This window comes from Ochotona curzoniae, unplaced genomic scaffold (assembly GCF_017591425.1).
Source record: "Ochotona curzoniae isolate NIBS_2020 unplaced genomic scaffold, NIBS_Ocur_1.0 contig_2321, whole genome shotgun sequence".
NCBI lineage: Eukaryota > Metazoa > Chordata > Mammalia > Lagomorpha > Ochotonidae > Ochotona > Ochotona curzoniae.
In genome coordinates this window covers 12,213,527-12,233,656 of record NW_024465421.1, presented here as the reverse complement: position 1 = coordinate 12,233,656, position 20,130 = coordinate 12,213,527, and the positions used below count along the sequence as shown (strand labels likewise).

Genomic DNA, 20,130 nt, shown 5'->3' with positions numbered 1-20,130 from the left:
CACTTGCCCACTTAACAGGCTTAGCAAGTAATAATAAATAGGGGTAACAGACAACTGTGGACTGGGCACCCAAAATCAATGTCCAGTCCTATCCCTCTGTACCCTCAAGCCTACCATGGCCCAACACACAGTGAACATGTATCAGATGGATAAATAAAGACAGTACTGTATGGCCTTAGCCACGAGGCGTTCTCTAGCCCCATCCCTTTGGCAGGGCTGTCCTTTTGGCCATCAGATTGGGACAAGGGTGGAGGGCAGGGCTTCGAGTGACACTGGCCTGGAAGGAAAGACCAGGACGCCAACGCTGTGCCCAGATCTGTTTTAAAGCTGAAAACCCCCGGACATAGTAATGAGCATCGAGTGCTAAGTCTGCACAGCCTTTTAAATGCAAAACACTGTCACTCACATTTACATCACGTGCCTCACTTGCAAAAATAAGAACCACAAACCATCCGAAGTTCCTCCACAATGCAAATCAGTATTCTCACGAAGTAGGGTGGCTTCAGGGCAACCAGCTCTTGCGTGCTTCACTGCACAGCCAGAGCACCAGATCCAACCAGGTGCACGTCCGGTCTTGCCTTCAGTCAATACTTACTGGGCTCTAACTGGGCCCCAGGGGCCTCCCTGGGGATGTGATAAATGGAGCAGAGAACAGGGCCAGTGGGAGAGGACACAGTGTCTTAGAGAGAGCATGTGGACTGCAGCAGGACTGGACACAGCATGCCCAGGAACCCAGAAAAAGCTGCTGTGGCTGAACACCATGCATCAACAGATTGAACAAGTGTGGAAGAACAGACCGACATGAGTGGGATCTGTTCAGCCCTGATGGTTAATATTCTTCTTTTTTAAAAAAACTGCAGTAAAATATATGTACAATTCATCATCTTACTCATGTTTAAGTGTCAGGCTCAGCACTGCTAAATACATTGGTCATGTGGTTCAGCCATCACTATTGCTGTCACCGTTACCTCCATGTGTCCGCCTGGTGGGATCATGGTGAGCTGGTTGAGCAGCTTCTTGGGCTGCCACTGTGAAGCTGTTTCTGGAGACTAGCACCGGGCTGGTAGGAGTAAGATGGGCAGTCCTGCTGGAGGCCTCCCCCAGTCCTGAAGGCCTGAGTTAGACAGTCACACAACAGGAGGCAGGGTAAATGAACTTGCCTCGATCGCTACAGATGGGACAGGCAGGCCCTCTACCACCCCTGGTCTGAGGTTTGGGGCTGAATCATTTCCTGGGGAGCCCTCATTCAGCTCTGCAGGGCCATGCTGAGCAAACATGGTGACAGGGTACCGAGTACATGAGCCATCGCCTGCTACCTCCCTGGGTGTACATGGCAGGACACTGGATGGAAAGCAGAGATGGGACTTGGACCTGGGCAATTGCTGCACCCAAGGCCTGCCCCAACAAGAATACCGCCATAGCACATCCCTGCTTACAATGTTCCAGGGGCTCTGCAGCTCCTTGGCTTCACTCATTGAGCAAGTCCTTACTTTTGTCCAGGTGTCCATCAGTCCCCAAGTCAAGAAACAGCAGACCCCACATCTGCTGAGCTCTGCGTCAGGCCGACCTTCAGGGACCCTTTCCCAGCAGCAATCTATGGAATCAGAAAGGGGGAAGTTGAGGCAGGGAAGGTGCTTACAGGAGAGTTCTTGCTTTGGAGACAGCCATAGGAAGTCACCCTCCACCGACCAGATCTGGAGGAGGAGGGAGTGAAGAGGGGTCTGAATGCTTCTGGCAGCCGACTGGGAGCAGAACCAACCTGGGACTGCTGTACTGCTGAGGGCAGCAGAGATGGAGAGACCCTGAGCTCTGACTGGCGCCACCCAATGCATAATTACCCAAGCCTGCAGTCTGCTTTACCCTGACCTTCCAGTTTGACGGGATAGTCAATCTCTTGAATTGAGAGCTGGCCACTGGCATCAGATGGCACCCTGATATAAAGCAGGGTTCCTGGGCTGTCGCCTCAGCTTGTATGCCCAGCAGCCACCTCAGCCTCTTCCCCAGCTCCCAGCTTGGGTCACAGTCCTGTCCAACTTGGTAAAGCTCTCACTACCTGGACACTCTTTCTGCTATCTTAGAACTCAACCCAAAGCTCCGAGAGCCTGCAAAGGCCCCTGATAGGCCTGCACAGCATCCTATACTGGACTCTTCAATCACAGTCTTCAGTTGCTAAGTACTTATTATCCTGGTTCCTGGCCAGGTAGAGAATTTTACCCCAAGTCAAAAAGATTAACATCTAATTTTAGGCCCCATTAAACATACATCCTATCCATATTCAACCACCCCATCTGTTCCCCAACTTTTTCACTTTTTTTTTAATTTATTCACTTTTTTATTGCAAAGTCAGACATATAGGAAGGAAGATCTTCGTCGATGACTCATTGCCCAAGTGACCACAATAGTCAGAGCTGCACCAATCTGAAGCCAAGAGCCAGGAGCTTCTTCCAGGTCTCCCATGTGGGTGCAAGGTCCCAGGGCTTGGGCTGTCCTCGATTGCTTTCCCAGGCCTCTAGCAGGGAGCTGGATGGGAAGTGGGGCTGCCAGGATTAGAACTGGTGCCCATATGGGATCCTAGCACATTCAAGGAGAGAACTTTAGCCACTAGGCCACTGCGCCGGACCCCTTTTTCACTTTCAAGTCTTAATCAAAAGTAGTTTCTTTGGAGGTGGTGCAGTGATTCAAGCTAATTTTCAACCTTCAAGTGCCAGCATCCTTTATGGACACTGGTTCTTCTCTCAGCAGTATCACTTCCCACTCAGCTCTCCAATTATGGCCTGGGAAAGCAGTAGAGGATGGCCCAAGTCTTTGGGACCCTGCATTCACGTGGGAGACCTGCAAGAAGCTCTTGACTCCTGGCTTCAGACTGCTCAGCTTCGGAATATTGTGGACACTTTGGGGGTGAACCAGAGGATGGAATATCTTTCTCTCTGTAAGTCTGCCTTTTCCCATAAAAGTAAATAAATATTTACCAAAAAAAAGAGCATAAAGTCCCATCAAACATGGCTAGAAATTCTAAGCAGAAGCCTCAAGAAAGACAGCTGCTTGTTCGAGTCCATTTCCATGGAAGAAGCAATAACTTCATGTATTTTAAAAAAAATTGTGGCAAAATACACACAAATATAAAATTTTCCAGCTGAGCCATTTTTTGGAAACCAGTTCAGTGTTGTCAAATACATCATTGTGTTGTGGCAGGCCACACCCCCTCCAGCTCCAGGACACTTCCCATCCTGTAAGACTGAAAAGTTTCAACTCCTTACACAGGAAGCAGGCCTTCCCTCAGACCCTGGAAACCAGCCTTGTGCTTCCTGTCTCTAGCGGTGGGACTTTCTGAGTAATGCACAGAAACAGATTAAAGTGTGTACCCTGTCACTAATACTTTACTTCACATTATCTCCTTGAGGTTTATCCATGTTGTAGCACGCTGCACAATCAACTTAGCACTTCAAAAATACTTATTAATCTGAGAGAGAGAGAAAGAGAGAGAGAGGGAGAGCGCCTATTGACCCAGCATGTAGCTAGTTCAATCTTCAAATGCCCACAACAGCTGGGACTGGGTCAAGCCATGAACCAAGAACAAGGAACTCCATCTGGGTCTCCCATCCGGTGACAGGGACTCTCGAGTCATTACCAACCTCCTGCAAGGTCTGCTTTAGTAGGAAGGTAGACACGAGAGCGTATCAGGTACTCTGGTATGGGAGGCAGGTGTCCCACGCCAACACGCACCCTGCCTCAGCACTGCACTTCATCAAAAATATCCACTCTTCCCTGACTACAAGCCAGTTTTGTAACTGATGTTTATTCATGTCTTCAAAGCAGAAGCTCTGATGCCACTGGACAGTAAAGAGTGGACCACGGATTCTGGATAGTCACAGGCCCAAATTTGAATCCTGGCCTGGCTTCATTTAAAAACAAAATAAAACTACCACCAAACAAAACTCCTTTCTCATGGGGTTGTGGGATTTGAAGAGAAGACGACCTGAAATGCTTGCCCGTGGCTACCGAGGCTCATGGGAGTGCCAAATCCCAAATTTTCTTATTCTATACTCTTCCCCGAGGTCCATGGTCCCCTTTTCTAGAAAAAGCCCCCAGTTTTCCTTGGACATCACCTCTCCTCCCCTGGATATAATCCCATTACTGGGCTGAGGCACAGTAAGGCATCCTTAGTCAACCACCAGCTCTCCCCTTACAATCTGAATCTTAACAGCTTGCTCACCCAGAAGGGAAGGGGAAAACCCAGAGAAATCCCCAGCAGAGTCCTCATGACCTTGCTGAGGGACGCGGACAGGACCAGCTCTCAGCGCTGGGGCCTGCTTCCTGGCTTTTTCCAGACCTGGTTCTTCAGATTTCTCAATCTTTGGCTTTCTCAAACTTTCCAGTCAACTGGGTTGGTGAGGCAGGGTTGGTTTCTATTGTTTGCAATCAAAGAACTTTGTCCAGTGTCCTTGTAAAGCAAAGACTAGGGTTTTCTAAGACTCAACCCACTCTTCAATCCTGCTCTCTTACACCCGGGCAAGGACAGTCTGTTAGTTACCTGTGGCTGGGTAACAAATTATCCCGAAACCTAGCAGATTAACACAACAAATATTTACACCCAGCTTCATTGGGTGGAACAGGCTCAGGGTCTCTCAGGGAGGTCACAGCAAAGGAAAAGGTCAGGCAGGAATGCAGTCATCTGATGCTTGGCTGAGCCCGGAACATCAGCTGCCATGGTGATGTACTGACAAGGCTGCTGCTGACTAGAGGGTCCTCCAGTCCTTATTACACAGGCCTGCTCTGTCACCACCTACAAGCTGGCCACCCACATCGTAAGGGATCCGAGAGAACAAGATGGTAGCCATGAGGTAGTTTATGAGCTAGGCTCAGAAGTCAAGATCTATCATTTTCCAAGTAGCCTACTCGTTATGCAAGTCAACTCTCCCAAGCATGGTAAGGAAGCGCATGAGGGTATGACCAGTGGGAGGTGGGGATTGCTGGAGATTAGTTGCCACCAGGGAAAGCCCTGAAGCCTGGGAGCGATTCCTGTACCCAGCCAACATCCTCTGCTCACTTGAGCTGTCCCCATTTACCCAAGACCCCAAGAACACTTCATGGCAGAAACTGCAGCTTAGGAGTGATGGAGGAAGGAAGAGGAAAAATAAAGCAGAAGACATGATGAGCAGGGTAAAGGTTCCCTGAAGGAGGACAACTGGCCAGATCTGTAGGAAAACAACTGATTAGAGAGGACATTGGGAATCCTTGCCAGTGTGGAGCCAGAGCTAGTTTGCAATTCTGCCGGGAAGGCCCCTGGGAGCAGTTAATACTGAAATGAATAGGCAAGAAACTCCATAGTCCGCAGGTTTAGATAACACATCAAAGAGAGGTACTTCCCGCCCCAGGCAGGGGAACAGGAATTGACAAACTGAGGAGAGGAACCTGCTAGATGAACAAATTGTGTATTAGGAGACTTCTTCTTATTGTTGAAGTGTAAATTCCTCAAGCCCCTCTCCCTGATGCCTACATGATCACCTGTCTTTAAAAAAGTCTGATGCTGTTAATAAACTTCAGCTATTGACCATCAGTCAGTAGGCCACATGTATTCTTACCGGCTCTGTGCACCTAGGCCATGACTGCTGGACAGCGAACAGTTTCTGAGTCCAGGACCACATCGAGAGGAAGAAATGACCTTTAAAGCTGAGGAGCCCTGGGTGCCCAAGGTCCCAGGACAAAGCACATCCTAAGACAGCAGTGCTTATAGTTGGTGAATGAGTAAACTCCTGTTACACCTGCCCAGAGACTGATGTCCAGTCAGCCCTGCCTGCTACAAGCCCATTACTTCACTCAGTCCAGACTGATCCTTGGAACTGGGATCTGGGAAGTCTACACTGCTGTGGAACTGTGATGGACTGATCTGAGTCTCCCTCCGGCCCCTAGCCTGAATCCTTCCATCAAAGCCCGACTACCAGTATCCCAGACTGTGTTTGGAGACCAGGCCCGTAAAGAGGTGATTAAGATACCACAGGTTGCTGGGTGGTGGCCCCCTAATCTAATCTGTCCGAGGTCCTTGGCAGACGGGGAAACACAGGAAACAGTCAGGAACACATGCACAGACAGACCCAATGAGGACACAGTGAGGGGACAGTCAGCCACAGGTCCCGGGAGCCATCTCAGTGGCAGAGGTCAGCCCTGTGCACACCTGCGTCTTGCACTTAGAGCATGCAGACCATGAGGATGACAACGTGTGTTGGTCCGGCAGCCCACGTTGTCTAGAGGATTTGTGGATGCTAACTCTGGCATGAACCAACTTGTAACCTTGAATATGCACTGTAGGGTTAAGCCCCAGCCACAGAGACTTCCTTCCCAGGGCCAAGGAGGTGAGGTGATCTGGGCTTCCCTGGCCCAGTGCCTTGGAGCGACAGCCATGAAGCGTGCAGCCCAAGATTCCACTTCTCTTCTTGGTTCCTGCAGCAAGCTTCCTGGTGGGGCTCAGGCTGCCCTCCTCCTGCCCCAAACGCAGTCAGCATCCCAGCAGTGAGCTCCTCAGGGCCCCTCCTCTGTGGCACACAGCTCCTTCTAGCTGGAGAGTACATTCTGGATTCGCTCCCGGACTTCCTCAGGTCCCAAGGACATCATCATCTCAGCTACAGGGGGTCCTTGCTAAGAACAAAAGCAGAAATAATGCTGAATTGCCTCAGAATATCCAGGAACATAGGGCAGCGTCAGCGTCAGCCCAGCCTGCTACCGTCACTCCTGGGAAGCAAAGTATGCCCCATAATGGCCTCTAATTCCTATGGATGAGCACAGGTCCCTGTTCTGAGCCTCTCTGTGACACCCACGTGTCAACGGCAGGGACAGGTGCGCTCTGTCGGCTCTGTACCCAAGGTATTCAGCACCCTGCGTGGACGCAGACTCACCGGCTGTCCACTGAGGGCCACACGCAGGAGCTTCATCACACTGCTGTGCTTGGTGCCTTCCAGACCTTCTGACAGCTTCCTCAGCTCTCCACTCAGCGCCTCCTGGGTTAAGCTTGCACCAGATCTTTCCAGAAGCCTAGAAGAGAGGCACTTTCAAAGGGTCCTGCAGGGGGCCGATGGAACGCTGGTGGCAGAACTTGACTTTCAATCAGCTGCCATCTGAACAGCAAAACCATTCATTGGTTCAAACCTTGTGTAGGTGGAGACCTACAAACTGCCCCCCGGCCGCCATGCTGGGAAAGGCAAGACAACCGTGGCACTAAATTCAGACGTCATCCAAACAAGTGAGCGAACTCAGAGGGCACTGTGTGAACAGGGCTGACTAATTACTACCTCTGCATCGTGTAAGCTCTATGCCTCAATTTTCTCATCTGTAAAGTGGAGAAGATAACAGTTATCTGTTCAGCTCAGGGCTGTTCTGGAGAGTAAAAACTTGTAAAGCATTAAGTACAGAGCCTGAACACAGGCGAAACAGGCAGAATGACTAGATTTTGCATCTTGATATCAAGTTTGAAAAATTAGCCAAGATTTGTGACATTGAGAGCTAAAAGGCTTTGCAAGGGTCTCTTAAAAAGAAACGTAGGGGGTTTGGTGGCCTAGCGGCCTAGTGGCTAAAGTCCTCGCCTTGAACGTGCCAGGATTCCATATGAGTACTGGTTCTAATCCTGGCAGCTCCACTTCCCATCCAGCTCCCTGCTTGTGGCCTGCAAAAGCAGTCGAGGACGGCCCAAAGCCTTAGGACCCTGCACCTGTGTGGGAGACCCAGAAGAGGATTTGGGCTTTTGGCTTCGGACCGGCACAGCTCCAGCCATTGCAGTCACTTGGGGAGTGATTCATCGGACGGAAGCACTTCCTCTCTATCTCTCCTCTTCTCTGTATATCCAACTTTCCAATAAAAATAAATAAATCTTTAAAGGGTTAGACACAGGCTGTAAGGATGGGCAATGCCAGGAAATGATGGGAAAGGCAGCTTCTGGACGGCTGCGGGCAGGCTTGTCTAGGGAAGGGGCAGCGAAGAGCAGAAAGCACTGTGGCCAGCAGCACAGGGGCAGGCTGTGCCCCTGCCATACTTCAAAGAGACCATTACAGAGTGTCCCATGTGCTCTCCTCCTCTCTCCTCTGGCTGCACTGTTGACAGAGCCTGAATCCCAGTGGCCCACAGAGACAGGGGCAAAGCCTGGGGTTGCAGCCCTCATGAGAGAAGTCCAGGTTGCGTGGCTCCGATTTGCTCCTGCATGTATGCTCCTTCTCACCGCCCACAGCAGAATCCAGCCCTCCCCGTCTCCTCCAGAGCATTTCTGCACAGAGTGGCCAGCAAGGTGGAGGGGGACAGGAAAAGCTAAGGCAAGAGCCAGAAAGGAGATCTTAAACAGAGGGGGCTTGCCTGAAGCTGGCCTCAGTAAAATCCACAGCAATCGGTCACCTCTTAGCCAAATTCAGCTGCATTTTCTGGCCTTGTCACTGAGCTATGCTAAAAGGTGGAATTAGTACCCCTTCACCTTACAAATGAGGAAACGGAAGCTCCAAGATGTTTGGCAACCTGACCAAAGTGAAGCCCCTGAACTAACTGGCTAGGTGGCGACCTGGGATGCAGTGAAGGTGTGTCGGAGCCATTGAATATACCACCTGTTACCTGGGCCGCTGGCTAAGCTCCCTCTCCAAAGACAGCCTGGAGCCATTATGTCTTGCGTAACCCCAAAAACCAGATTCTAGGAGACTAAGAGAGGAACAAGGTAAAGGAGGCAGGTATGGGCCCCTGAACTCAGCATGCAGTACTTACCCCAGAACCCGCTTGGCGATTGTGTCTACCTTCTCTGAGATGGCCCCCAGTTGTGCTCGGCCCACGGTAGGACGAGTCCACAGGTAGGCGTAGGAGGGGGAGACTAAGTCCTGCAGGCGGCAGATGTGACCCTGGGGGAAGGAGGCGGCTGCTCAGTACACTGGGGCCAGAAGGGAGGAGTAGGGGTGCCTGCCCACCTTCTCCCTCTGACCCCTAGAGTACCCACACCCACACCTGTCTCAGCAGCATAATCCTGTCCAAGTAGGCCGGCTCAAGCACACGTCTGTCCTGCAGCTGGCTGCCAAACGCTGCCTCCACCAGAGCCTGCAGCTTCCCCACTAGCTGTCGCCGCTGGCTCTCACTGCTCACCAGGCGCTGCAGGTGCACCCTGTGCGAGAAGACGGGGGCTCAGCTGGTACCCTCAGCTCACCCCAAGTCACTCTGCAGGGAAGCGGCAGCGGACGGAGGGACTGAAGAACAGCACATCATGTGAGCCCTCCCTCTGATGGGCACAGCACCGGCCGTTGCGCTCACTTGGGGAGTCAATCATCGGACGGAAGCTCTTCCTCTCTGCCTCTCTGTCTCTCCTCCTCTCTGTATATCTGAGTTTCCAATAAAAATAAATAAATCTTAATATAAAAAAAAAAAGTTTGGGTTTCTTTGTCCATTCAAATCCTCTTCTTCCAGAGTTCTACCTAGTCCTCCTCAGGAAGCAGCAAGGCCTGTGAGTGGAACCTTCACATTAGACTCTGTCCCCTGGCTACCAGGAGAGGAAGCAGAGAGGGAACAGGTGGGGGTTGGGGGTCATTCTCAGAGGCTAGGCTCCTTTTCTCAGACACAGAAGTCAGGCAGATGGCAAGGTGTGTGTGGGCATCCACAAGCTCTGGAACAGAACAGCCCCAAGTGGGAGGCCTGCCCTGCCAGGCACTGGCAGGAAGCCCCACAGTTCCTGGGAGGCAGAGAATCCCTGTCGTGATGGCAGGCCCATAGGAGCAGCTCACACACAGGGTGACTGTGAGGAGGATGAGGGAGCGGGCACACAGCCCCAGGAGCAAGGCCTGCATGAGCGCAACATCCCACAGCTGAAGACGCGCTATGGACTGACTGCACATGGACACATAACACTCTGGAAGTTGCCTGGAACTCAGACTGGCCAAAACATGTCAACGTAGCAATTGCTTATTTTAAAAAGGCATTAAAAATGTGTGAAAGTGGTGCTGAGACTTTCTAGGACCTCCTTAGTATTAAGATGGGATAGCAGGAGGGAGTAAACCCAAAGACCTCATGGCTATGTTTCCAAGTCAGGTCTAGTGACATAGTAAGTGCTAAATAAATGGTGGGTATCACTCCTATTTCCACCACTATTGGTACAACCACAACCACGACAACCACTATTACTAAAATGTCAAACTGCCTGGGTGACAGAAATATCGGAAGATAACAGTTTTGCCTGCATTAAACCTGGGGCATCAAGGCCAGTGTGTGCTGTGGTATAATGCACCTGCATTCCATATCAGTGTTAGTTCAACTTCTGGCTGCTCCACTTCCAATCCAGCTCTCTGCTTAAGTGCCTGGGAAAGCAAAAGATGGTCCAAGTGCTTGAGCTCTGCACCCTTGTAGCAGACCTAGAAAAAGCTTCTGGCTCCATCTTTGGACCAGGCCGGCTCTCACCACTGGAACCATTTGAATGAACCAGCAGATGGAAGATCATCCTGACTCTCCTCCTCTCTAACTCTGCCTTTCAAATAATAAATCTTAGCAGGGGCGGGCTGGTGCACCGGTCTAGCATGCTAACTCTGTTGGCAATGCTGGCAGGCCATACGGGTGTCGGTTTAAGTCCCAGCTGCTCTACTTCTGATCCAGCTTCTTGCTGAAAGTCTGGAAAGGAACCAGAGGATGGTCCAAAGCCTTGAACCTCTGCACCCACATGGGAGACCCAGAAGAAAACTCCTGACTCTTGGTTTCAGACAGGCCCAAGTTTGGTCATTGCAGCCATCCAGGGAGTGAATCAGCAGATGGAAGATCTCTGTTTCTCTCCCTCTCTCCATAGCTCAGATTTTAAAAATTAATCCTTAAAAAAAATCTCTTAAAAACCCTTCACACAAAACAGAAATGCAGGAGAGGGCCCAGTATGGTAGCCTAGCGGCTAAAGTCCTCGCCTTGAACTCGCCAGGAACCCATACAGGCAGCTGCTTCCTGTCCCAGTGATCCTGCTTTTCATCCAGCTCCCTGTTTGTATCCTGGAAGAGCAGTTGAGGACGGCACAAAGCCACAAGCAGGAAGCTGGACGGAAAGCGGGGCTGCCAGGATTCTCTCCTGAGGCACTACACCCACTACTGAACACCCCATGCAAAAAGACGCACACCACTTACTGCACACACTTGAGTTTGCTAATTTATCTTCCCCACGTCGTGACTTCCTTTTGTGTAAAAAACCTCAGAATTATACAGCTGACCTCATGGGCCTGAAGGGCCAATGAATGAATACCCCAAAACACACACAGTCGGGGTGGGAACTCTGTTCTGGTCTCCCACATGGGTGCAAAACTGCATGCCTGCCCAGGCCCATTTCAGAGAGGAGAAAACAGAGACTTTCACAAGTTAGGTGATTGACTCGTTGTCACTCAGCATTAGACAAAGTCAAGGTCAGGTGCACGTGACTCAAGAGCCTGCTTATGCTCTGCCCCAGGACTGCATCCTAACCAAGCAGCTCTTTTCCCCGGGGACTTCCATGCTCCTCACTCACCTGTTGAATTCTGGGAGCTTCTCCAGGTCCAGCAGGGCCGAGTGGCAGCTGACCCGGCTCAGGTCAAACTGTGCTATCAGCTCCGGCAGGGTCCTGCCCATCTGGTTCTCTGCAAGGGAAAGCACCCGAGCCTTTAAGCTTCCTGCCTTCCCTTCAGACACAGGCCAGTATCCATCCAACAGATTTTATAAAAGTGGTTTTTCACCGAGGTGGTGCCCAAGGCGAAGGAGGAAGCTCTTGCCCTTCCCAAAGCAGAAGTCAAAGCAAAGGCTTTGGAGGTCAAAAAGGCCCTGCTAAAAGGTGTCCCCAGGCTGCCAGAGAAAGTTCTGCCTGTCACGCATGTGTGGGCAGTCTGGCCGCAGCCTTGTGAGAAGCTCCCATGTTCCCGGTGGATGTCAAGGCCAACATCCAGGGTGTCAAGGGCACCCTGTTCCATTCCGACCGAACTACTACACTTGCTCCTGTCTACATCAAGGGCCCAGATGAACTTTCATTCTCAGAAGAGGTTCTGTTGCTGAGTAGGGGGGGAAAGTCTGGAAACAATTAAGTCAAGCCAGGTCCCAACAGAAAAGGTAAGAGCTGTTGGGGTTGGGTTAGGGTGCCCATTGCCAGGTGTAACCCAGGTGCTGATTCTACGAGCTCTGGGTAGTACTTGGGTGAGTATGTGTTATTCCCAATGCTCAGCCCTGCTCAGGAACCAGCATGCTGCAAGCTGCTTCCCACGACTGGCAGCTCCAACCAATGCCGATGGCAGGCATGATGATCAGGCAAGGTCCCCAGGCTCTGAGTGCTTCTGGCAAGTCACTCAACCCCATGAAACCCCACAATTGTTTTGTAGTGATGATAGCAAGCACCTATTGTGGAGGCAGCCTGCAGGGTTCCACACAATGAGAGCAGCCTACGTCCCAATGTCAGAGACCCCTGCCACAGGAGGTAATCCCAGCTGGTGTTTCTTTGAGTCTGGGCTCTCTCATCTTGGCCCAAAGATAATACTTGGCTAAGAATAAACTAGACGCCAACGTTGACAATCTTGGGGTGTATGAGTGGCAGGCTCCACAGTGGCAGCTGCAGAGAACCCTAACGGAAGCCAGTGAAGTGGTCGCTTTTCCTCACTGTACAGACAATGCAGTAGAGTCTCCAAGGCTTTCTGGCCTGGCTGTGTTCACTTCAGAGGCTTAGCACTTAACCCTGCCCTGGGCTCCACCAGCACATGCTGAATAAAGAACTTGCCAAGACTGCACAGCTAGACTGGAATTACCGATCTGGGCTCCCTAAACCAAAGCCCTGGCTATAAGATGCTACACCTCCTGCACCTGCAACCACCCAGGCAGGGGCATTACCCGCGAACCCTGAGCCACAGTTGGTGATGATGTCAAGCAGGGCCTCGGGTAGGAAGCCCACAGCCGCAAAGTGTTCCAGGAAGATGTCCCCCTGTCTCTTGGACAGCTTGCTGCCATTTCTGTTGAGCAGCAGGGGCAGATGGGCAAAGCGAGGAGGCTGCCAGCCCAGGGCCCGGTAGAGCAGCAGGTGCTTGGAGGTGGACACGAGCCACTCGGAGCCCCGTAGCACATGGCTGATGCCCATGTGATGGTCATCTACCACGCAGGCCAAGTGGTACGTGGGGAAGCCGTCACTCTTCAGGATGACCGGGTCTCCCTCCACGCTGGCCACTTCATGCCGAGTCCAGCCATACACCAGGTCCTCGAAGGCAGGCACCTCCTCTTCCAGGCGGAAGCGGATGGCAGGAGTGGGGTTCTTGGTCAGCTTCTGGGCCACCTGGTTCTGGCTCAAGTCCCGGCAGCGATTGTCGTACCTGCCAGGAAGCAGATCAGCTAGAGTGCAGCTAAGGACATTGAGTCCCACCCTCGTCTCACAGCTACACACAGGCAATCGCTCATCTCCATGAGCGGTTTCCCAAGGCTGGAATACAGAGAATAAGGCCATGTGTGAAATCTAAGCAATGTAACACACAGCATGGCATGAACAGGTGCCTGTCTGCCTATCAGCCCAGTCCTACCTCCTTACTAGTGAGAAAGTGATGAAAGGCTTGGCCGGAGGGGTTGATCCATGGTACAGGATAATCCACTTGCCCTGGGCCAGCGACCAGTCCAGATTAGACTTGTGCCCAGGCACCCATCCAGCTAGTGGTAAGCGAGGGTCCAAGTATAGGCAAATGCCCAGCGTGGTGGCCTAGTGGCTAAAGTCCTCATCTTGAACGTGCCTGGATCCCATAAGGGCACTGGTTCTAATCCTAGTGGCCCTACTTCCCATCCAGATCCCTGCTTGTGGCCTGGGAAAGCAGTCGATGACAGCCTAAAGCCTTGGGACCCTGCACCCATGTGGGAGACCTGGAAGAGGCTCCTGGCTCCTGGCTTTGGATCAGCTCACCTCTGGCCATTGCGGTCACTTGGGGAGCGAATCACTGGATGGATGATCTTCCTCTCTGTCTCTCCTCCTCTCTGTATATCTGACTTTGCACTAAAAATAAATAGATCTTAAACACACACACACACAAAGTATAGAGAAAGGAGTTTTCTCTTCAAACACAGGCAAGAGAGGGCTCCAGGAAGCAAATCTCCGGAAGTTTCTAATTTCTCCTGTGTGTCCTCCTCCGATGCTGACACATGTGTGATGGTGCAGGGAGGGAAGTGGCATGCTGGGCCATGCCACAGCGACTTGTGGCTCAGGGAGCAGAAGCAAGAGAGCCAGGGACAGGCAGAGAGGAGCTCTGCTGGTCTCCTCCTGGAATCACCCACCTCCAGGAGCCACGGAATGGGAAGAGGAACATCTGTGTGGCTTCGCTCCTGGCTGCTTGAGTGTGGTCTGAGCACACCCAGCGTCAGCCCTTGCAAGGGGCCACTAGCAACACAGAGGACCAGGCTCCACCCTGCAACCTGCAGGTTAGCTCCAGACCCAGGCGATTAGTCTGCATGTTAGAAAATGAGTTCTGGCTTGTTATTTTTCACGAGTATTCAATTACACGTACCGAGGCAGAGGCAGATGGAAAGCTTGTAAGGTTAGTCCTTGTCACAGCAAAGTGCTCAAAGTGTTTGTAAAAAATGACCACACCATGGACAGAGAGATCATTTATAATAATAATCAAAGCAATGCAGGAGTGCAGGTCATGCAAGCACCTGTCCAAACGGCTGCTTGGTCAGGAACTGAAATGTCAGGACACCAATTCTACCACTACACATGCCTAGAGCAAGCCAAGCGGCCACGGTCAAGTGAGCAGAGATATCCTACGGCACAGAGCAATACGGTATCAGTGACCTCAACGGCTTTCTGTGGTCCTGCCTGGGACACACAGGCAGGCCTGGGACACAGCCCTCTGACTTCCACCTCCTGATGACTCTGTCCCCTCTGAGAGCAAGTTGTACCTAGTGACTGCCTTGTAAACAACACAACATGGTCAGAACGCAGGTATAGTAGGTTACGCCTCTATCTGTAGTTCTGGCATCCCATATGGGTATAGATTTAAGTCCTGGCTGCTCCACTTCCCATCCAGCTCCTTGCTCATGGCCTGGGAAAGCAGCAGAGGATGACTCAAGTCCTTGGGCCTGTGCACATGAGTGGGAGACCCAGAAGAAGCTCCAGGCTCTTGGTTTCAAATCAGTCCAGCTCTGCTGCTGTAGCCATCTGTGGAGTGAGCCAGAGGATGGAAGATCTCTCTCTTTAAGTCTTCCTTTCAAATAAAAATAAGCAACCTTTCTAAAAAATGAAAATAAAAGGGAGCCACTATCTGGTGCACTCCAGTTTCTCTCTCTCCAGCCCACCGTGAGGCATGAGGGCAGTCAGCAGCCATGCTGTGAGCCACTTATGGAGAGGTTCAGGGACTAGGAACACCTCTGTCCAGGCCTGCAGGGACAGGACCCGAGACCACTCATAGACGGAAGCAGATCCTGGCCTTGAGATAACTACACACCTGGCCAAGAATTTGAGGACCGCTTTGAGAGGCAGCCTGAGCGGAAGGATTCTGCAAGGTCAGCAGAATAACCCAGGGAATCAGGTGGCAGCAAAAGCATGAGGTGACGTGGTGACTTATGTGTGACACAGCAGCACTGGGTGACCCAGATGGCCAGCATGCTCACCGGGGTGTCTGGTGGTTCCGCAAGGCCTCCTTCTTCAGCAGCTCCAGGCGCTGGGGCGAGCAGAAGCAGCGGTAGGCAGCTCCAGTCTCCAGCAGCGCCTCGGTGGCCTGGGCGTACAGTGCCAGGCGCTGGGACTGCTGGTACGGCCCAGCAGGACCGCCCCGGCGGGGGCTCTCATCGGGGGGGATGCCTGTAACACACATGGAGAAGCAACACATAACAGCTGGCTAGCATGCATTCCCAGGCACTCGATTACTGTCCATTTAAACCTCTCTGACTCCTGCACCGCGAGGCCAGAGCCATTTCCGAGGTTCACAATAAAGCACAGGGAGGGTGAGCGCTCTGGGAAAGTGACAGCAGGTGCACACACCTCTCTGGTCAGCCTCTCCCTGGGCCAGCCGCGAGTAGGCGCCTTCCTCCTAACTCATCCTCAAGCCACGGGGGAACTTGGCTTCTTGCCTGGCACATGCCAAGTACTCAGCACATTTTGGCTGGGGTTAATAACACATTCAAATTCCTCTGTCACAGAGAAAAGGGTTGGAGCACATATACTTTCTGACTTATCCTGAAACAAGTGTCTTTGACGGAGTAACCTGCTGGGGTGGCCAAGGGCTGCACAGCCACTCCCCTAGGAGACCTGAAACCTGATGCCCACATGAGAACAGGCACACCAAGGTGTGTGGTAGCCTTACTCCTCAACCCCAAAGCAAGACGACCTGAAGGCCCATCCACTGGTGTATGGCTAAACCAAATGTGGTATGCCCACATAACAGTTTTGGTTCCAGACCTAGTCCTGCTTCTGATTCCAGTTTCTAGCTGAGGTACACCTAGGGGGACAAGTGAAGGCTCAAGGACTTGCGGTCTCTGCTACCCACCTGGAGGCCCACACAGTTTGTGTCAACAGCATCATGTGTTATGTGCTCTTCTGAGAAATTTTTCTTCTTTTAACTTCACGTGAGTCTCTGCTCCAACATGACCTCTTCAGAAGAGCCTAGTCAACCTAAAACGCACTGTCCTGACCTGGTTCCTTCTGTCCACAATGTTGCCAGCCCACTGAGAAGGAACCGGCCTATCTCCACCTTCCCACTGGGAGCTAGCTCTTTAACTCAGTGTGCCCAGCACCCAGATCACAGTGAGTGAGCCTTGTTAAAAAGATTCCTCTCACTCGAGGAACCTCAGCAGAGTGCCTGCCAACACCTTCCAGAGCAGAAGACGGCAGTGACACTGCAGGTGGCCCTCAGGGACCAGGAACCTAGGAAAGCATTCGCTTGGGTTGAAATACACAGTTCAGGACATTCTTGGCATTTTGACCTTTAGTGGACACACCTGTCTCTACAGGAGTCTACGGGTTTGTTCGCCCTGATCTAGCTATCCTCAAAATCAAACTTCCCACAAAAAAGATCAAATGGAGACATTGTACACATCAAGCTTGGCTCCTACAGTGATATACACATCACCACATAATATATATAATATATATATTATATAATATTACATATATTGCAGCCAGTGTAATGGTGTAGCAACCTGTAGTGCCAACATCACATATGGCCACAGGTTTGTGTCCTGGCTGCTCCACTTCCCATTCAGCTCCCTGCTTGTGGCCTGGGAAAGCAGCAGAAGATGACTCAAGGCCTTGGGACACTGCACCTGTGTGGGAGACCCTAAAGAAACCCCTGTCTCCTGCTTGAGTTCAGCTCTGGCCGTTGCAGCCAACTGGGGAATGAATCACCAGATGGAAGATCTTTCCCTTTCTCTATATAAATCAACTGTTCCAATGAAAATAAATCTCTTTTAAAAAGAAAGAAAACAAACCCATTACTTAAAAAAAAAAAATCTGACCCAGGACTGAATATTCTTCAACAAAACAACACACAAAACAAAACAAAACAAAACAAAACAAAAGTTTGGATCTTTGGCCTATCTTTGAACTCCAAAGACTAAATGGGCTGGATGCATTCCCACACGGGAAGGGAGCTTAGGGGTGAGCCAATTTATCTACCACCTCCTTCACTTCCTGGGCACTGCAGGGCACAGACCAGACACTCTGAGATCAGGGCAGGAATCTTCAGGATGGCACCTTCCATCCCAGCCTAGAAGTATTTAATTCTTCCCAGAAATCCTCATCCTCCACCCTGTGCCCCCGGGAAGACATCCAGCCTCCTGCCCCAGCACCTTGCCCCTTCCATAGTCAAGGTGCCTTTCCCCTGCTGGGCTCACCTGCCCACTCGAGCATGGCCTCGATGTTGTCAGCTGCCCCGGGCACGAGGCGGGTCTGGTCGGTGTCCTCCAGCCTCAGGATGAAACGGCCCTGGTGCTTCTTGGCGAAGATGTAGTTGTACAGTGCTGTGCGGAGCCCGCCCAGGTGCAGGAAGCCTGGAGGAGGGAGACAGGAGCTCAGCCCAGTCGGGAAGTCAGCACTCACAGGGCCACTACCAGCGACAAAAACATCACAGCCACTTGGAAAGCACAAGATGGCCAACACCCACACAGCCAAACTGTCACAAAATCAAAGTTGGGATTTGGTTCCTCAGCCTGCTGGGTTTCAGACTGAGCTTGTCGAAAAGGGCTCCAATTCTTTCCACCTGCCCCCTTTCACTCTACTCCGACATCTATCTCAAGGCCAAGTTTTCAACCCAAGGCAAAGGAGCCGAACATCTGCCAAGCATTTAACTCGGGAAAAAATCAATCTTCTCTGGGGAGACAAAACTACCAGCTTGAAATGCTGTAAAGTCACGTTTTGCATGTACACTGTATGGCCTGTATAGCTTCGTCACACGTTTTGAATTCTACCTTCTTGGATCTTTGCAACCCTGAGGGCTGGCTTCCAACATGAACGCAAAATGACAGGTGTATTTAAGCCTGGAGCTTAGAGACACAACCTAGAAGTCTCTCCACCCAAGCTGAAACCTCATTCGATATTTGCTCTTCCATCATTCTTGAATGAAGAGGAAAACTAAACTGTTTTCCCAAAGGCAGGCATTCCCTGCCCCCTTATTCTACCTTCCTTCATCCAGTTCCCGGAGGCCAGGCTCTACAGATTAGTTCATTTGCCATTGCACATGCAGGAGGCAGCCTGGGGTGGAGTAAACCCTTTTGGGACCATTACCTCCCGCTGCAACCCTGATGACGCAGGTGACCTTCAGTTAGCTACAGGCAGGGCCGCCACAAACCTCAGCGGAGGAGCCCCACGACCTTGGTTCCGCAGAGTTTCAAGAAAGAAGATTAACTGCTGCCTAAATGGACTTTCTAAGTGTGTCACATCTTGCTCAGTAGCTGCTCAGCTGCGTCAGCCCAAACCTACTGGCGCTGTCAAACTGAAGTTCAGAAAAAATGAAGTAATTGGTGGCTCAAGATGCACTTCTAGGATGTGGCAGTGACAGACATCAGAATCCAGACAGTCCCAGGCCTCGGCATCCTGCGGAAAGATGCCTCCAAGCAACCTGCACAACCTGGGGCCAGTTCACAGCCAAGTACAGAACCCTGAGCACAAACACAGAAATTCACAGCACGCTCATGGAATAAGTGGTTGAGTTCTGAGAAAGAAATGGTCGTACATTGTTTACTTTGGAAATTTTCTTTGCATGGCGATTCAAGTACTACCTAACTGCATTTTTGATGCAGCTCCCCTGTTGATGCACTGCTTGGGCCCCTGCCACCCTTGTGGGAGAACCAGATGACCTGCTGGAATCCAGGGCCAGCCTTAACCCTTAGTAGCCACGTGGGGAAGTGGACCAATGAATAGAAGTTCTCTCTTTGCGGCCAACTCCGTGGTTCAACAGGCTAACCCCCCACCTGTAGGTATGTCAGCATTTCCATTTGGGTGCTAGTTCAAATTCCGGCTCCTCCACTTCCCATCCAGCTCCCTGCTTGTGGTCTGGGAAAGCAGTGGAAGACGGGCCAAAGTCCTGGGATCCTGCACCCGTGCGGGAGACCTGGAAGAACCTCCTGGCTTTGGATCAGATCAGCTCTGGCCATTAGTACCGCTTGGGGAGTGAACCAGCGGATGGAAGATCTGTATCTCTCTAAATCTGTCTTTGTAATAAAAACAAGCAAGTCTTAAGGAGAAAAAAGAATAAGATTTTTCTCTGTGTCTCTTCTCGGGCTTCCCCACGCCTCCTCTGGCTGCCTGGCTGCCTGCAGCACCAATCGCGGGAGCCGCCATTCTGCATGGCAGGCTCCTCCGGAAGCTTCATGCAGCGGCCTCCTTCCTGTCCCTTGGTTCTCACTTCACACCGCCTTCTGATCACTGTCACCCGACCCTCCGTCTCGAGGGGTGGACGCTTCGGGGCGTTCGTCGCGACGCCCCACTGGCCTGACAACCCCGGAAGAGACCGGCTCGCCAACGTCCAGGGGGGCGGGGACACGACGGTAAGCCTCATCCCACCACCGTTACCTGTGGGACTAGGGGCAAACCGCACTCGCACCGCAGACCCGGCATCGGTGCCCAGGCTGCCCTCGCGCCGTCCCACAGGGCGGCCCCAAGCCGGGGGCCGCAACAGCCTCTTCGAGAACGCCGCCATGTGGGGTCTAATGTGCGCCGCCATGTGTGTCTGTGTGTGCG

The 20,130-nt window shown here is 51.8% G+C and overlaps 1 protein-coding gene across 1 annotated transcript; it reads right to left on the bottom strand.

Moving 5' to 3' along the window:
- Positions 1–3,530: 3,530 nt before the first annotated feature.
- On the bottom strand, positions 3,531–20,089 carry EARS2 (glutamyl-tRNA synthetase 2, mitochondrial). The gene is made up of 9 exons (XM_040973202.1): positions 19,963–20,089; positions 17,787–17,942; positions 15,567–15,756; positions 12,816–13,288; positions 11,476–11,584; positions 8,965–9,118; positions 8,731–8,861; positions 6,891–7,026; positions 3,531–6,633 (listed from the first exon to the last, which is right to left on the bottom strand). The coding sequence occupies exons 1-9, from the start codon at positions 20,087–20,089 to the stop codon at positions 6,550–6,552; spliced, it is 1,560 nt and encodes a 519-aa protein (XP_040829136.1). The 3' UTR covers positions 3,531–6,549.
- Between the last annotated feature and the right edge of the window lie 41 nt (positions 20,090–20,130).

Bases quoted from the DNA above. Each gene is read 5' to 3' on its own strand.
- EARS2 (XM_040973202.1), bottom strand. From the start codon at position 20,089: ATGGCGGCGTTCTCGAAGAGGCTGTTGCGGCCCCCGGCTTGGGGCCGC. The intron at 9,119-11,475 runs GTGAGTGAGGAG...CTTCTCGCACAG, and splicing joins AAGCTCCCAGAATTCAACAG to GGTGCACCTGCAGCGCCTGG. The intron at 7,027-8,730 runs GTAAGTACTGCA...CCTCTCTTCTAG, and splicing joins ATCGCCAAGCGGGTTCTGGG to GCTTCTGGAAAGATCTGGTG.